General features: G+C 41.0%; 3 protein-coding genes across 3 annotated transcripts; 2 read left to right on the top strand and 1 right to left on the bottom strand.

Moving 5' to 3' along the window:
* The first annotated feature begins 2,021 nt into the window (after positions 1-2,021).
* On the top strand, positions 2,022-2,930 carry LOC118790287 (ovarian cancer G-protein coupled receptor 1-like). Its single transcript, XM_036547191.1, has 2 exons — positions 2,022-2,271; positions 2,311-2,930. The coding sequence occupies exons 1-2, from the start codon at positions 2,022-2,024 to the stop codon at positions 2,928-2,930; spliced, it is 870 nt and encodes a 289-aa protein (XP_036403084.1).
* Positions 2,931-10,904: 7,974 nt separating this feature from the next.
* LOC118790433 (cytochrome c oxidase assembly protein COX20, mitochondrial) lies at positions 10,905-12,280 on the bottom strand. Its single transcript, XM_036547344.1, has 4 exons — positions 12,142-12,280; positions 11,587-11,701; positions 11,351-11,414; positions 10,905-11,124 (listed from the first exon to the last, which is right to left on the bottom strand). Exons 1-4 carry the CDS (start codon positions 12,172-12,174, stop codon positions 10,983-10,985), a joined length of 354 nt encoding a protein of 117 aa, XP_036403237.1. The 5' UTR covers positions 12,175-12,280; the 3' UTR covers positions 10,905-10,982.
* Positions 12,281-16,124: 3,844 nt separating this feature from the next.
* On the top strand, positions 16,125-17,411 carry lhb (luteinizing hormone subunit beta). The gene is made up of 2 exons (XM_036546486.1): positions 16,125-16,310; positions 17,172-17,411. The coding sequence occupies exons 1-2, from the start codon at positions 16,125-16,127 to the stop codon at positions 17,409-17,411; spliced, it is 426 nt and encodes a 141-aa protein (XP_036402379.1).
* The last annotated feature ends 1,694 nt before the right edge of the window (positions 17,412-19,105 follow it).

Genomic DNA, 19,105 nt, shown 5'->3' with positions numbered 1-19,105 from the left:
GAGGTGTGTCATTTCCTTATTTAAAGTAATCAGCATCAGTGCTTCCTCTAACCTGCAGAGTGATATACTTACTCTGTGCAATAACACCCATCTCCAAACAGCTGAGACTCACTCTGAAAAGGAGCTCTGTCCTCACATCTGCTCCAGGTGAGTCCAGAGCTGCTCTGTCTACAAGGGTTTGGGCTACAGCTGTGGGGTATATCAGTGTTACTGTTCAGTACTGTAGATCAGAGAGTGTATCACTATTACTCTACATTGCGGTACATCAGATACAGTCCAGGTTAACGCAAAAGGTGCAATTCAAACCAATAATCAAAATGTGGTGTCTTGTCTGTTTTTTTTATACCTTTTAGTGTACAAGTTCTATAATTCCATTGAATTGGATACACTGAGTCATAACAATGAAAATAATCCAATTTTCTGTTGTTCCATACAAGACCATTCAAGAATCTCATCCATGAAATAGTCTGGACGTGTTCTCTGGCTGTGGCAACATCCCAGGTTAGTTTTTCTGGAAAGGCAATCAGTGAAATGTGTTGCAAATGATAATGACAATGGCAAACTTCTCTCTTAATTTCACTCTACTTGTGCAACCACAGAGTGAAAACACACATATTTCCAGGGGTCTCATTTAATATTATAAAAATATTATAAAATATTATTAATATTATAAAAAATGTTTTTTGTTTTTATTTTTTAAAACATGAAATACAAACAAAAATATTAAAAATGCTTCCACATTTCACTGTGCATGCCTTGATTAAATAATAGTTGTGAAAAAGCACGATCTACGTCTCAAGAGTTACTCCTTGAATTCACTTAACCTTAATCTTTTTGTATAAGCGTGTTGAGTTATTTTAGACACAAACGGTACCTGAAGCTACCACACAGGCACAGACATATCATCATTATCATCATCATCATTATCATCATTTCATTGTCTCATCATTGCTGTCAAGCACAACAATAACCAGCCATAGTGAGATCTTTCTTTTGAAGTTATCCAGCTAACACGTAACATGCTCACAGTTTTGCTGCATTAGTGTAGGAAGACAACAACATTTGTTACTTCAGTTACATTTACAAGATATCCAGAATTTGTGCTCTTCAGTAAAGATGAGGCTTCAAAGATTTCAAGATAAAAATATTTTGATATATTGCTTTCTTCAGTGAAAAGGTAAATATAAATGAAGAAATTCATGATTATTTGATAAATATGGCAAAAGAATATGGCAAAAGAAAGTCATCAGAATGACACCATTTCACTGAAGAAGGCAGTCTGCTTAAGTCTTCAAAACCTTTAACCTCATCTTTACTGGGAAATATTGAGTGGAGATCTTTTATGAATGTAGTTTGTTTAATTCTTTCGACACACAACCCTGTAAATACCAATTTTTAAAAATCTTTTAAAAACAACAAGGCTTATTAAGACGAAAAGGGCACATATGGCGATGCAGATATTTTGGTGTACTGCCTTCATCAATGAAAAAGTGTATTAACAGAGAAACTCATGAATGCTCTGTTATTTGATACACATGAGGGCAAAAGAATCGTCAGAATCGCACCATTTCACTGAAGAAGTCAAATCTTTGAAGCTTTAACCTCATGTTTTCTGAGAAATGTTGAGTGGAGTTTTTATGAATGTACTTTCTTTAATTCTGTCAACACACAACCCTGTAAATACAGATTTTTAAAAAATGTTTTAAAAACAGGAAGTTCTCATTAAGAAGAAACAGGCACATACTGTACTTCCTGCCAGCCTCCTTCACATTGCAAAAAACAGCTCCCAGCATGCAGTGCGAAGGGCCTCTAAGGCCTCTCATTGGAAGCTAGATATTATATGAGCTTCTTGTTCTTCACCATATACTGGGCAATGTATGGATATACACACTTTACAGTTTAAACAGTAAGTGTCAACAAAATGTTTTTTTATGTTTTGCTCTCATTTTAGAGTGGACACCACAGAGCTCGAAGGAAGTGAAGAATCACAAATGTCAGACTCACCATCTGACCAGGAAACCATGAATTACACGCATAACTCCACTTTCCTGTCCGATGATGAACTTTATGATTTTTTCAGATATCTCCAACTAAAAAAATATTTCACTGTGTTCAACTGGATAACTCTCTGCATTGAGTTTCCTGTCATCTGCTGGGCCATTTTTGCCCTGTGTCATCTGGTTAAGAATGACCGAGTTGCTCCTGTTTATGTCATAAACCTCCTCATTTCAGATATTATCCAGCTCATTGGTAGAGTTGGTTTTTTGCTTAGTTCATCCAGTAAACCAATGCTAATGGCATTTGATGCAGGTACATGGTTTGGTATAGTAACCAGTGTTGTGTTCATGGTGTGCATCGCTCTGGAGAGATACCTTTTGATTGCCCATCCTCTGTGGTACCGTTGTCGCCGCACTATCAGACACTCAGTCCTGATCTCTCTGGTTTTCTGGGTGATTTCTTTAATAGCACTACCAATATGTGTGGTGTTTGTTCATTTCCTTGGGCAAGCACAGTTTGTCTTTCTGTTCTACTTCATCGTCCTTATCCTTCCATTCCCTCTTCTTGCGTTTTTCTTGGTGGCCACATGGAGAGCTCTCTCCCGCTCCACCTCAGTGCCCGTCACAGAGAGGAAAAGGATTCTGTGGATTTTGTTCATTGTCCTGGGCAACTATGCAGTGCTGTTCATTCCCTGCATAGTATGTACTTTGATTTTATCAGTGCAAAAACACCATGGATTTAATCTGTATGTTTTGAACATTATAGCTTTTGCATTATTGTTCCTTAGTCCATTGATGGATGCTGTACTCTACATCTTCATGAGGAAGGATGCCAATGACACTCTGAAGTTCCTAAGCTGCTGTCAGAGACTGATTGGTCACCAGGAACACAGAGAGGCTGCCACTGAAACAGAAAATGCTACCAGTGTGTAGAACAGTGGAAGAGGTGTTTACAGCAGGAGGGTGTACATATTTTATTGTGGGGGGCTGGGGGGTTCAGGGAAGCAAACAGTGGAGAAAATGACCATGATGAGCTTTTCACCATTCACTAACATTAAAAAAACAGTGGGGGCTGAAGTAACAAGAAAGAGGACTTGAGATTGATTAAAAAAAAAAAAGTGGACTGGGGGTTCCGCTGGTACCTCCTGAATCCCCCGCTAACACAGTGTGGAGTGAAGCTGATTCTCACTATGTTATACAGCTGATATTTATGGCTGCACAGATGGTCAATGGTTCATAGGGGGTAATTTTGATTTGGACAAAGCAAAAGAAACAAAAGATGAAATTGAATACGGGAAGAGACCCAAATTTGGATCGCAAATCCATGAAAGAATGTATTGACAAATGGATAGAGGTCACTGAGAAACATCAGCCCCCTAAAAAGCGCAAAAGCAAATGATAAATGCGGAAAGGACAGGTGACAGGGAAGGGAAGGGTGAAACATCGAACCAGCTGAAAACCGTGTTCTTTGAAGCCCTCAAACAAGTTATGCGCTCCGCAGCGGTGACACGTACCCATAGTGATTTTGCAGAAGTAACTCATACACTGGAAAAACCTGTGGAGCCGATTACCGAATTTTTGGCCTGCGTGGTAATTGCCCTTACCCTAACAATGGCCAGGGAAGATCGTGGAAGACGACACCGAGGCCATGGGATAAATACCAGATGCGGGACATGGGGACACGGAGCAAAAGACTGTCACTCTCCTTTAAATTCTTTTCAAGCACCAGCACCTGTATATGCAAATTTTTACACTGCAATACATTGTACTCCTTACAGGTTGTAGTTGGATATTCCTGCTGAGAAAGCTATAGACTCTTCAATTCTCTTATCTCAACTCTCCCCGCCTAACCTCACTGCAGATTCCTTGAATGCTAATCTATTTATGTCCTTTTCTAGAGGTATCAATGGCACATTTTGTGGGTCCTTTATTACTCATGTACACCTTTATCTGTTAGTTTCCTTTATTACGAGAGTCAGAACATGTATATAATGTATGTATCGTTTTAAAGAAATAAGTTGGCTTATGCTTAAATGCGTAGACAAGTATAAATAGTGAAGTTGATGTCTATGCATGAATTTCTTTCCAAAAAAAAATTTACTTTAAAAAATTTTTTTTTTTTTTTGGTTATTTTGTAGAATCTAAAATATAAAATAGTTTTGATATGTTTTTTGGTCACTGCATAATTCCATTTGTGTTATTTCATAGATTTGATGTCTTTACCATTATGTTTACTATTATACTTTGCAGTTGCTTTGGATACAAGTGTCTGGCAAATGAATACATGTAAATGTAAATGTAACTTTCTAGTCTCCCTGCTACCTCTGAATGTTATTCAGTTACTGACCTCTGCTGTGCATTCGTCTCCATTCCACTCTACCCCAATCCACCCCAATAGTCAATATCTTTTTGCTTTTACTTATAATGGCTTGCAATATACCGGGGACCAGGCTTCCCCAGGGCTACACAGAGAGCCCCTCTGTATATGCACCTCGTGCTGGAGGGTGGAAGTACGATTTTGCAATATGCAGATAATATCTTGGTTGCTTCATCCTTAGTGCAGAGCTGTGAGACTGACGCCATCCTACTTTTGAATCATCTCACCATGAAAGTCCGCAAATTCTAGAGGCTCATGCTCAGCCGCTCACAGCTTCACATGTTGCAGAACTGTTTGCCCTCACTAGAACGTGCATCCTAGCTGAAGGAAAGACTGCTAACATTTACGGATTCCTGCTATGCTTTTGGTGTTGTTCGTGACTTTGGAGCATTGTGGAAACATTGGGGATCCATCACTTCCTCTGGTAAGTCCATTTCATGTTCCCTCTTGATTTCTCACCTACTTAAGGCTGCTTATTTACTTCCTAAACAGTTGGCTATTATGAAAACTGATGAGGTCTGCTATGACTATTACACATGTAGTAGTAGTATAACACACCTTCAATGCCACGCTTAGGGCTACTCTTTTGTGTAGCAAGTAGCTGGAGTTTTTTTTTACACTCACAAAGTCTCTAAAGTAGTGGTTCCCAAAATTTTTCAGATTGCAGTCCACTTAACCAGTAGCAAATTTTGCATATAACTGCCCACGACCACCAACAACTCTCAACCAGAGAGACTTCAAGCACAACAGAACATAAGTGTATCCATTCAATTTTAGTGTGAGCATAACACTATTCGAGCCCTCCCACAAGTTAACTTGTGCAATCTGACAGAAGCAGAGTACACTACCATACAACAGTCCCTAGAACACAGAATCTAAAATACATCACAATACTACACGCAAAATAAGTATTAGATACTAGAGTTATCAGGTGTTAGAGGTGGAGATTGAAGTGGATCCGTGATGCAGTGTGAAAAAGTTTCAAAAAACTTGCTGTCCTAATCTCTGTGGAGAGTTCATTCCACCACTGAGGGACCAGTACAGACAGGGATCGTGTCTGAGACGAGTGGGAAGGCAAGCCAAGAGGGAGTTATGGTAGAGAAGAGGTCCAGTGCCTGCACTGGGAGCTGTGTTGAATATATACTGAGATAGGGGCAGATCCTTCAGACATGCACAGGAAGAATGTGCATGCCTGACTCATCGCTGCCACCTGAGAGAAGAAGTACATTTGGCTATCAAGCATTACACCAAGGCATTTGACAGTGCTATTTGTGGTAAGGCTTGTAGAGTCTACTCTGAGGGAGATGTCTTGAAATGGGGAGAACTTGGATGAGAAGAAAAGCATCTCAGTCTTCGCCAGGTTAAACTTTAGGCAGTGGTCCACCAACCACTGTAAAATATTTTTCAGGTAAGCTGATGATTCATTCAGAAACCTGTCAGGTTGCAGAAACGACAGGAAGAGTTGAGTGTCATGAGCAAAAAAATGATACAAAAAACCATGGGAGACAGGACATGGCTAGCCAGCTAATTAGCTAACATACGACAGCAAAGTAGACAGCCAGGGTGGGATCATGTTTTAAACGTGTTGGCTCACCAAAGCATTTTGGATTTGGAGTCAGAAATTTTGTATCCTCTGTCCAGCTGACAATGATTCAGCTGCTTCCCTCATAAACCCAGAAGGCTCCTACATCACTGAATATAGTAGAATAAGTTTAATATCTACACACAACAATCAAGTGCACCTCAGTTTGTGCTGAGAATGTGGATACTGGCCTAGCCCATGGATCACAGCATGAACAAAGCAGAAATTTTGTTGAAATTGGCCTATTCTATGGTATTTTCCCATTTTCAACAAAATACTCAACCTGCCTTCAGTGACTGCTTGTGAATTTTGCAGTCCTGTCTTACACAACACAATGTAAACACATCAAGGAAGGATACCAAAATGCGTCGATAACAGTCATGTACATCACCCTGCAGCTCTTGCTCAAGCTTTTTGGGGCTGTTTCTGCACAGCTAATTGTGTTGCTCTTGCTCCATCCTCTTTATTTAGCCTTTAAGTCTCAATAACGCCAGTTATCTCATAACTCCCTTTTTGCATCCCGAGTATTTCAACTCCAGAAATGTATTTTCATATTTCTGGCATTCAGGTAAAGATTTTAATATTTTACTCTTTTTCCAATCACAGGGACTGTTTTTGCATGATCAGCTAAGGAAAGTTTGACATATTGTCAAGCACTAGCACACACTAACCTAAACCTATAACAACATATTTACACAATGCACAGTGGGTTTATAATTCATAATGAAACATGAAACTGGGATGATGTCATTTAAATGATTACATTACATAAATGACAGTATTCATCAGGTCAAAACTATACATTATATATTTCTAACTTCATACAATTTTTTTATCTAAAACATCAGATTTTACCTTTGGGTCTGAAGACTGAAGGGGAAGTCATCAAAACAGACTCTCAATATCATGAATTCTGGCTCTTTCTTAAGAATTTTAGCAGGAGCTTTTTTTTGATAGATTGGACACAAACAAAACTGTTTGTCAGAGGATAATGGCATAACTGCCATATCCAGAATCGATGTTGTCCAGTAAAGATGAGGCTTCAAATATTTCATGATGCCAATGTTTTGGTACATTACCTTTTTCAGAGAAATTTGTGAATGCTCTGTTATTTGTTACATGTGATGGGAAAAGAAATAATCATCAGAATCGCACCATTTCACTGAAGAAGGCAGTCTGCTTAAGTCCTCAAAACCTTTAACCTCATCTTTTGTCTCTTCACTTCTTACGATTGTGGTCTGTTTAATTCTTTTGACACACAATCCTGTAAATATACATTTTCAAAAAAATCTTTTAAAATCAGCGTTTTTAGATGAAACAGGCACATACTTCCTGTCACCCTAGAGGAGCAGCTGTATCCAGCCTCCTTCACATGGCATGCGAGGGGCCTCTAAGGCCTCTCATTGGAAGCCAGATATTACATTTACATTTATTCATTTGGCAGACGCTTTTATCCAAAGCGACTTACATAGGCTACAGTTCTTTACAATGTTATCCATTTATACAGCTGGATATTTACTGAGGCAACTGTGGGTTAAGTACCTTGCCCAAGGGTACAGCAGCAGTGACCCAGTGGGGATCGAACCAGCAACCTTTCGGTTACAAGTCCTGCTCCTTAACCACTATGCTACATTGCCGCCCATATTATATGTGTCTCTTTTACCTCACCAAACATTGCGCAGTGTATGGACATACATACTTTACAGTTTAAATAGTAAGTATCAACAAAATCTTCTTTATATTTTGTTCTTATTTTAGAGTGGCCACCAAAAAGCTTGAAGATGTGAAGAATCACAAACATCAAACCCAGCAACTGACCAGAATACCATGAATTACACAGATTACTCAGATTATACGGACTCTGATGAATATTATGACAGCAATTACACTGACATCCCATCATCTTATCAATTTCAAGATGTGTTTGAATGGATAACTCTTTGCATTGAGATTCCTGTCATCTGCTGGGCCATTTTTGCCCTGTATCATCTGATTAAGAATGACAATGTCGCCCCTGTTTATGTCATAAACCTCCTCATTTCAGATATCCTCCAGCTCATTGGTAGACTAGGCCTTTTGATTGATTTAAAAAATGAACTAATGGCAATGATTGTTGAAAATGTTATACTGTTTGGTGTATTAACCAGTGTTGTGTTCATGGTGTGCATCGCTCTGGAGAGATACCTTTTGATCGTCCATCCTCTCTGGTACCATTGTCGCCGCACTGTCAGACACTCAGTCCTGATGTCTCTGGCTGCCTGGGTGTCTCCTTTCATATTGATTCTGCTGTGTGAGATTACCAGTTATTCTTCTGGACATATAGAAAATGCATATTTGACATTATTTATCGTCCTTATCCTTCCATTCCCTCTTCTTTCGTTTTTCTTGGTGGCCACATGGAGAGCTCTCTCCCGCTCCACCTCAGTGCCCGTCACAGAGAGGAAAAGGATTCTGTGCACATTGCTCCTTGTCCTGGGCAACTATGCAGTGCTGTATTTTCCCTTCACTTTATATCTTTTCATTGAATCAGTACTAACAAGACATAAATTTGACCTCTTTCTCTTGAACAGTGTAGCTGTTGCACTAGTGTTCATTAACCCATTGATGGACGCTGTACTCTACATCTTCATGAGGAAGGATGCCAATGACATTCTGAAGTTCCTACCCTGCTGTGAGAGACTGATTGGTCACCAGGAATACAGAGAGGCTGCCAGTGTTGAAACAGAAAATGCTACCAGTGTGTAGAACAGTGGAACAGGTGTTTACAGCAACGAGTTGTTGCTGAGGAGATGAAAAAGACATTTTTCAGGGTATTCACGTTCATGTTCAATGAACGAGCTCTTTTAACGCGTTCACGCACAACACTGATTATGGACACACAGATCATACCATAGCTAAAACATGAGCACATGCATGTTGTAGGTGAATCTGATTGATACTTTCAGTTTTCATTTATTCAGTTGCTTGTATATTGTGGCTTATTTTCATAACATTTAAAAACACTGTTGAATAAAAAATGTTGAAAGGTTTTTTTTTTATTATTGTGTTCAATGAAGTGCATGTTAGAACACATAATTTAAAAAGAAACATGCAAAATACCAAAATAAACGAGTCATCTACCAATAAGGGTGATATATTTATACTGTTTTCATTTCTGGCAGTAGATTTGGTCAAGGAATTGTTCCTTACTGGCATTTGATTGGTTTATTCAAAGACATAATGCGAAAATATGCAACAATGACAGCTCTCAGAAACTGTACAGCTTACACCAAGCATTATAAGAGCTCTGCTACACTGTTGTAGAAACACATCAGTTTTTTTTACAAAGTTGTTGCAAAAAAACACACAGATCACCATTTAGGTGCTGCAGACTGAAAATCACAATTTACTATTTAAAACAGATAGTGGAAGAGCAATGACCATAGTAACAGTAACTTTACCTTCAGGAAACACCCTTTTGAATCTGAAGCCTACTACTTATTCCTGTGACAACTGCACAAACTCAGAGACAGACAAGTATAAGTTGATTGCCAGGGTCTCCACTGGAATAACCTGACCCCAGGTAAGGAGACAGGGTCAGGGGACATCTCCCACATCCTTCTTCCCATAAATTCCCTCCTCTTCATCACAATCCTGGCTTACCTGGGTCACAGGCGGTGCAACAGCTGGGAGACGGCACAAAGACGCAGCTTCGGGGGGATTTTATTGGTTGATCTGCGCCAGGTTATTCACCGTAATTGGCTCTTCCTGTTACAAATGCATTCCAGTGCTGGTTGGGTGGCTGGAGGACGAATGCAGGGCTCTGGTGTCAGCTGCTTCTGTTGGGCTGATGACACTGAACAAGCATAATCCTCCTTCCATTAAAACTCCTTCCACAGCAGTACTGAATTAAACAGTTTTACCATTGCATTGGTTGTTATTAAAGGCTCTTTACAGATCAAGAGATTTTATTAAGAGTACATTAAGGGCCATGCGTTTCTCATTTGAGCTGTACATATGATCAATCCCAGTCACCATGTTTTCCAGTATCTGAATGTGTAACACCTACAACTCAGTACTGCATATCAGTACTGCATATTGTGTGTGTGTGTGTGGTGGTAGGGGGCGGGGGTTGCAACAAATGATAACTACCCTGACCAGCTGCATTAAGTGGATCAAATACATTTATGAAATCATACACAAGGGTGGTCTTCAGGGAAAAAAAAGCACTTAAGATTTACAAAAGGTTATTAAAACACTGTATGAAGCACTTGTATGTGCACCAACAGGAGTACACATTTTTCAAATTCATGACGTAGAGAGGATTCTAATGAGTATTCTAATGAGTATTATCCTCCTGAAAAACTCCCTCAAAATGCCAAAGACAGACACATAGTTTTCATACGCCCTGAGCAGAGCAGTCTGCATACATATGTCTCCTGTAATACTTTTTCCAATTAAATATCAATTCATAACCCCTATGAATAGTTTATTCTTTATATTCTTTGCAATGCACATGTTCTGGTACAACTCACTGCCCAAGAGTACTGACGCAGATTCAAATTATCATATCGAAAGCTACGAAACAGCGACACCTGGTGGCTGTCTGGTGTTTTAGCAACTGTCTGTATTTCAGTAGCGTCCGACGTGACAGCGTTAAATCGTCCGATATGCGTTCCAGACAATGTTTTAAAGTGCATTACACCAAATTATTTTACTAGTAGAGTTGTCTGTATTTCAACATATGTCTTCAAATCCATTTTCACTCACAACAATATCTATAGTAGTAGTTATATGAACCGGAGGCAAATTCCTTGCATGTGTACAAGCACACTTGGCCAATAAAGTCTGATTCTGATGAATCAACACCAAAACAAACTAAAACAAGCATTTAATATACACATATTTCAGTCTTATTTCCCCTAAGTTAAATAAATAAAATCAGACGTTGATTTCAAGGCCGGTAAGAGGGGCTCCGTGCGTGCTTCATCCAGCAGCAGGAACCGTCTCCAGTACAGGGTCAGGCACAAGCCACAGCTTCAATCCGTCAAGAGCCTCCCGCGGAGCCACTGTTCGTTTTCCGAGAGGGGTCCAGACTTGTCCCTTCATACATCACTTTGTTCTTAATTCCGTCCTGGATAAATCTCTGCTGTACGCGGAGTCTGGCATTGTTATACCTGCAGTAGAACCTTCAACGGACCAGGAAAAAAGGGTATTCACACACGAGTACGTCAAAACCTGGAGAATACTCCAAACTGGTACTCTAAAAGTGCCTAAGAATCTACTGCATTCTTCCTTCTGAGAATGTGGCCACATTTTATTGCAAACGTTAAAGAGCGAAGTTGGTTGGTCAAGAAAACTCTAACAAATTACGTTAGTTGTTTAATTATTACAGGCATTACTGAAAAAGATTACCAAGATCCGAGAGTCGTCAGAAAGAATCCTGCAAAACCAACGTCAAACGATCTCTTAACCCGACCTGCAAGAATAAAAATAAAACGTTACGTGGAAGATGTTAAGCTCTTCAACTTCACAGTTGACCCATTATGAATTTAAAAAGAAATGTTTTAGTATATGGGAGAGCAGAACACACGGCTCAATCTTGCGTTATTTTAACGCGGTAACGTAAGTGTGTTGTACCACAAACTTACTTGTTGCTAAAAAGTGCCCCAGCCCCGCGACAAGAGAGCCTCCTGCACCATGCAGAATAGCATCCCGAGAACAAGGGGTGTTCTGGATGTCCAAGATCCCCAACAGCTTGAAGGACTGCGGGTCAAGAAACCATATAATCATTATTTATCACTAGCAACTAGTTCAACTGTGAATGCGGTTGCAAGCTAACGTAAGATAGACACACAAAGACGTTACGATGACATACGTCTGAGCAGCACGCTAGATATGGCTCTAGTTAGTCATCTTCAAAAAAAAAAAAACTTGAATTACTCTCTAATGCCGCAGCTAATGTTTCCACGTAAGGGAACTGTTATTCAATTATATTTGGCTAACGTCCCTGATCTAGCTGCAGAAAAAGGTGCTTAATGCTCCCTAGGTGGTTAACTATCAAGCACGCTCTTGGGTACAGGCTATCCAGCTAGAAACACATGTAAAGGTTTAGTTTAAAAACAGCTGGAATCGTTATGTCTAGCAAGCTACAAAGTAAAGCTAACCTACTGGACCTTTTTGTAATTACAGTGAAAATAACTCACCTTTTGCTTGTCCTCTTCTCCTTCACCCGCCATTGATGATGCAGATGCCCGGGACAACTTCAATGGGAAGCAGGTTTTCTAGCTAGGTACGTCTTACGTTTTGTAAAGGGGCACGTTTACACAACTTCATAGTCCGTCCGAAATCGACTACCGGTTGTGCCGTCGAACAGAGATTTTCGGTTCCTATACATTTTCATTCTTTAGTTCCGAGTTATCGCGCGTGCACGGTTCACGGTGATAAAGCCTTACCGCCACCTACTGCAGTGGGGGTGTTGCTCATGTGTCTGCAACGTGTTTACAGCATCCCCACCAATCCCTTTCAGCAGTGAGAAGGGTATGCCATACAAATCGTGAAACTACAGGGTCTCATGACTACACCTTTTATACTGAAATCATCTGCACATAAATCATCCCAACGATGGCAGCCGCCATGCTGAAGAACAGTCAGGAGTTCTGCTGCTTGACTGAGGCAATCACCTCAATGCGTAACCCACAAAAGCCACCAAATGGACCTTTTTCACCATAAGAATGTCTACTTTCACTGCATTTCCCATACAGTCATCGAAGATCCACTCCACACTACAATTATCCATTAGGAATACAGTTGACTAGCACAAGACTTTTCAGTGCAAGTTGCAGGCCTGAAAGAACTTACCATTACTCTATTCATGTATAGAACAGGATGGCCTGTGTTCCTTATTAACAAATCAGCAGTAGACAGCAGACAAGCACATTCACACACGTTAGCCCTGTTTTAAGCCTCCCAGAAAATCAAAGTAAAGCAACCAGATCCACTTTCCACATGGCAGTTGGCTTCTACACACACAGAAATTTTCACAACAACTTTAAAGCCCACAGGGATGCCGGTTTTACATTTTACTTTCCTCCCGAACACCACATCTTCCTGACTCCCACAACGAAACTACGCCTATGTCTGCATCAGAGCCACAGTGCTCACCTGCAGCATCTCCTTGCCCTGTGTTTTGCAGCTATGGTCTGAGTCTGGGGACTTCCCACCCTCCTCCATTACACTATGATGCTGTGACAGTCTTTGTTAGCTAGACGCCCCTCGCTACCTCCATGTTAATGTCAGCGAGTTGAGGCGACTGGGAAAACATGTGACCCCACCAGCTTGTAAGTGGGTTTTGAGACAATAGAAAATGGCAAGACTTCCATACACTGATGGTACATCTCAGCGTTTAATAAAGGAATCTTTGGAATTACAGATAACAGCCCACTTTGTGGTTCAGGCACAGTCATTTTGTACATGCAGGGATTATAAAAAAAATCAAGCTGCTTCCCAAAAGGAAAAGAAGTACAGTTTTTTCAGCGTCACTCTCTGAACAAACGAACAGCAAATTTTATAAGAGCTGTTAAAGAGGCAGGACAAAACAACAGGCAGACCATTACAGCGCTCATCTATTTCACCTGTCAGGTGCCCCAATCATCACTCCTGCCCAGCAGCAGTTTAGACAGTACTGCCTGATCTGTTATGCTGACTTAGCTCTTAGCTCCAGCACTTTCTCCTGCCGTGCTGTTCTGTAGGTGAATACAGACAAATAGAACGGAAACAGCCTCTTCAGCTGTGACATGCGCTTTAATCTTCACTGTCACAATAATGTACCAATGTATGTGCATTTCAAGGATATGTTTTTTTATTTTGTTATTATTATACGCTTGAAAATGCAGCCCTTCAATGATGACCAGATGTTATAGTGTGCACCATTTATCTCTAAAGCCTTGAATGAGAAACCAAACACCAACAGCTACTGGATGAACACCTTGGATGTTTTGAACTGGTTTCATCCTGCAGTGAAATACTATCCTTTTCAAACACTGATAAGCCTCCTATTGGACTCTTAGAGGAATCTGTGGTGGTCAATGAGAATATGAACCCAGGGAAAGTGTTTGGTTTGGTATGAATCAGCTAACCTAGCTCAGCTGGGCAGGATATAAATGTGACATTCCTGTCATGATATTAATATGACATGCTGAAGACAGTTCTACAGCAACAGCAAATATCAGCTGAGAGGAACAAGATGGCTTAAGGTTGTTTATTGCCACTGAAACAGCTGACAAACCATTTCAGAGGAACACTAGGGGCCCTGGTGATTGTGTAGCATACTGTTTGAGTTTTAAAGAGCATTTGGATCTCGTCTCTGAAAACACATCCCTAGTAGACCTTCAAAACAACATTTTAATATGTACACTTACGTATAGCTTGACACTTAGGCCTATTTGTGTTTTCTGTAAAAAGTCATGACATAATTGAAAATTCATTCAAGCAAATGTATTGAGCACATTCACTGACATTCACTTGTTAGTGTTAGCGCTCTCCTTGTCTAAACAATTCCTTCCCCTGACTTTTATCTTTTCACAAAGCCACCTTAGCTTCCAGAACAGTGGGTCCCAGTAGGCAGGAGGTAAACAGGGTGAAAATCTATTATGTTGGCTAATATATTATGTTTAGATGAACTGCAATGACACACTAACACAGGTGACCACACCAATAGCCATTTCTACTCTGCTTTTTTTTTTTCTTTTTTTTTTTAATTAATGACTGCAATAACGCGTATGAACAGGTCATGCTGAAAATTCACAGCGCCAACTACTCTTTGCTAATAATAATGACAACTTTAACTTGAATGGACACGTGGATTCTGTTGTGCTGGAAGTCGCTCTGGATAAGAGTGTCTGCTAAATGCGCGTAATGTAACGTAACCGTCATGAATGCGGCTGGCAGAGTACATAATAAAATCCATTATGGAATAGAGAATAAGACATTCTCTGAATATTTTTATGGCAATACTGGCACTCACTCTAACCCCACAGCCAGCCAGTGGGCTCCTTTCATTTGTTCCTGCATATGCAGCGTTCCCTTGAGTAGACATGCTGTACAGCACAAAAAAACAGGAAGGGGTCATCATGCGAGAGGGCTTGTGCATATAATCCGCACTGACCTTAACATTAAACTCAGGGCTGCAGCGCAAGGTTGCTGTGTGGGTTGAGTTTCAGAACCATGGCATCAGTCCCTTCCCCTGTATAAAGGGACCGCGCATCCGCTTGAGACCGAACTTCACTGCCGCCCGCTGAGCCACAGGAGTAGATTCTCTCAGGTAAGTCTAATACTTCGAGACCAGCAAGGGTACGTTTATTTACATTCACATTCATTCATTTGGCAGATGCTTTTATCCAAAGCGACTTACAAGTGAGGCAGAGTACAACACAAGCAAAAAAGGCACATAAGGAGTCAACAATATTAGAAGCGCTGCAAGACCAAGTTTCAATAGTAGCCAAGACAAGGTACAGGCAAGCTGGTAGAGATACAAGTGCATTAAACCATTAGATTTGAATTTTTTATGTAAAAGTAAAACAAAGTTTAAGACATAAAAATTGCTTTAGGCGGTAGTGTTTCAGGTGACCAGGTGAGCACGGAAGAGCTGTGTCTTCAGATGTTTCTTGAAAATAGAATAGGTATTCTTATTTATCAATAACAATATTGTCACTTTTAAGTGTTTAAATGTTCACATGTAATGATTGCTTTATCCCACTTCTGATCTGTCAGCTTGTTCAAACAAATACTTACTTACCAACCTATCTACATTAGTAGCTCATCAGCACATGCAGTAATGTACAAGCACTACTGCAGAAATTTTTCTAACACTTACAAGTAAATCCAAGATTGTCTTCTGAACCGTTCTTCCGTGACTTCACAAACGCTGCATTAAACTATAACATGATTCATAATTACATACAAAATTAACATTATGTATGCCTGCTGCACTCTATGTAAAACACCCTGTGGTAAAGTATATTTTTCCAACATGGTGTGACAGGTATGGATATACCACATTTGGGAAACAGGTAAACAAGTTTAAACCCTTTATTCAATCCTAATAAGGATTTTTTTTAGTGGGTAAGTTGAATGCATGCTGGATTGTATGTTGTACTTTCATGAAATAGTTTCTTTGTTCCCTTACAGGATGTCAGTCATCCCAGCATGCACCTCTCTCCTCTTCCTGTGCCTGTGTCAGTTCCTGGCCTGGGCCGGGGGCAGTCCGCTGCAGCCCTGTGAGCCCATTAATGAAACCATTTCTGTGGAGAAGGAGGGGTGTCCGAAATGTATGGTGTTTCAGACCTCCATCTGCAGTGGCCACTGCTTTACAAAGGTACCGTATCTTGTAAATTTTGCCTTTTTTCTGTGGTGCATCTTCAAACAGCTGCAGTGTAGAATAGTGGTAAGGAGCAGGACTCCTAACTCAAAGGTTGCTGGTTTGATTCCCCGCTGGGGCATTGCTGCTGTACCCTTGGGCAAGGTACTTAAACCAGAACTGCCTCAGTAAATATCCAGCTGTATAAACGGGTAACATGTCACACCTATGTAAGTCACACTGGAAATGAGCATCTGCTAAATAATGAAAAACCTACATATTAGGTACCAAGGCCACATTGGATTCCAACAAAAAGTTGACCTCATTCACATGCACTGAGTAAGTCTTATATGCAATCTTTTTGTGCAAGCGATGAAGTCTCAACAGCTTTTCAGTAATTAATAACAACCTCCCTCTCCTACAAGGAGGTAAACTGACCATCTCAGGCTTCTAGACTTCATCTCCACTGTCAATGCAAATGGCATTGAGCAATGTGAACATTAAACTTCTCACGGAAATGACTGTGAAACATGAAACATCCAGCTCCTGCTTTGAGTTTACATTTAAAATGACACAAAGCAAACACACACACACACGGACGGCAGTGTAGCTTAGTGGCTAAGGAGCCAGACTCGTAACCGAAAGGTTGCCGTTCAATTCCCTGCTGGAGCACTTGCTGCTGTACCCTTGGGCAAGGTACTCAGCCCACAATTGCCTCAGTAAATATCCAGCTGTATGAATATATAACATTGTAAAAACACTGTAACCGATGTAAGTCATTCTGGATAAGAGCACCTACTAAACGCCAATAACGTAATGCAATGCCACACACAGAGGAAAAGTAACACGGCACTGAACCCACCTTCCTTGCTTTGGCAGGAGCCCATCTACAAAAGCCCGCTGTCCACTGTGTACCAGCGCGTCTGCACCTACCGGGACGTGCGCTACGACACGGTGCGCCTGCCGGACTGCCCTCCCGGCGTGGACCCCCACGTGACCTACCCCGTGGCCCTGAGCTGTGACTGCAGCCTCTGCACCATGGACACCTCGGACTGCACCATCCAGAGCCTCAGGCCAGACTTCTGCATGACCCAGCGGGCTGTTCTTCCTGCCTACTAGGGCGTGCTGCTGCTGCCGAGGGAGACCAGGGCTGGCGAAGGAAAGCGCGGACTCACGTGCACACACATTAGCTATTCTCCCCATCCCCCCTCCCCTCCCCCCAATACACACACACACACACATACGCCTGCCTGCCACGTACGAGCTCAGTTACCAGCATCCGATGGATGCAGAAATGTTGTTTGTTGTATGTATGTTTTTTTTTTTTTTAAATGGATGTGAACACACTCATACATACGCTGGTGACGTCAATAAAATTGTTTCAGCAAGTCAGAAGTAGTCTGTATTGTGATTCAGGTGCAATTTGAGACAGTTACTGATAAAAGTGCTGAATAATGCTGCCCCTAAGTCCGTATCAGCTCTGGGCTGTGTGGATAGCCTGTCATGCCCTAAATAAACCCAGTTTCCATGCAGTGAGTTTGGTTATGGAGACGGCTGAATGCTGGAACACATTATGGGCTTTTCTCTCTGTACACATCCCTCCCCACAGCCGTTCTGCTTCAGGCGTTCCATGGCTGTTCCATGGCTGTTCCATGGCTGTTCCATGGCTGTTGCATGGCTGTTACCCTGCGGTGCAGCCCGTCTTTGCTCGTATGAAGCTTGTGCAGTGACTTACTGCTGCAGTCCATGTTGCAGACATTGATGCTGGGGGTGGAGCCATTACTGCAGGTCACACGGTTGCTGAGCTGAAAGACGCCAAACAGCCCCCCTATGTCGCTCCCTCTCAGCGAGATGGAAGTCATCTTGTTACCTTCTTAACACCTTCCTGTTGATGGATGCTGTGGCAAAGATATGGACCCTTAATATACTCTCTAACCCTCTGCTCTCCCCGCCCCTGCAATAACCTACAATACTTCTCCCTTTTCACACCATTCAAATGGTAATTACAGTGGTAATCGGTACAATGGTGCTCACAGCTCTGTGTTTAACACAAGAAAAAGCAAAATGACACAGACAAAAGACAATAAACAAAAAGTCATGGGTCTAAATTACCTGCTTCACTGGGAATAAGATACTATCACAACAGAGTGTGTGTTCTTTGTCTCTTTTTACACTGCAAAGTAGGCAAGGTAATATTCCTTACATAAGCCTATTGTGCTCAACAGATCTAGAGTAAGTATCAAACTACCTATAGCACATATATTCACATTGAGGCTTAGACCTGTCAGGTTTCAGTGTGTGGTATAAGTACAATTGCCCCTGCCAGGACAACCTTTCACAGTACAAAACTTTCAAGGGGCTGCCAAATCTCCAGTACTGAAGCATTCAAATGGAGGGCATGAGATGTCAAACCAAATGGACTCTACAATGATGGTGCAGCCCTGTAGAATAGTAGCATGTCTCTAGAACCCATTGAACGATGGGTTGGTAATAGGCTCAACTACTGTGTCTCTACCATGTGCATCACAGTTGTGCAATACTATATCATCAAATGGAAATAAATCAGGAACAAGGGAGAACTGTATTTATGGACTGTGTGTGCCTACAAAAATGTTCAAATTACAACACATTTCTTGTGTAATACAATGATGTGATAACAGTTGAATAATATTTTCTTACATATTTTAATAGTCGATGTTTACACACCCATATAAAAATAGTCACAATAAAGACATCTTGCATAATTTGTGTCATATATAGCACGTGTATCGGTTACATTCATGTTTGAGTTGTGGTTGTGACGCACTGTAATA

This window comes from Megalops cyprinoides, chromosome 15 (assembly GCF_013368585.1).
Source record: "Megalops cyprinoides isolate fMegCyp1 chromosome 15, fMegCyp1.pri, whole genome shotgun sequence".
Lineage (NCBI taxonomy): Eukaryota > Metazoa > Chordata > Actinopteri > Elopiformes > Megalopidae > Megalops > Megalops cyprinoides.
The sequence above is the reverse complement of the archived record's forward strand: the minus strand, read 5'-3'. Positions and strand labels throughout refer to the sequence as shown.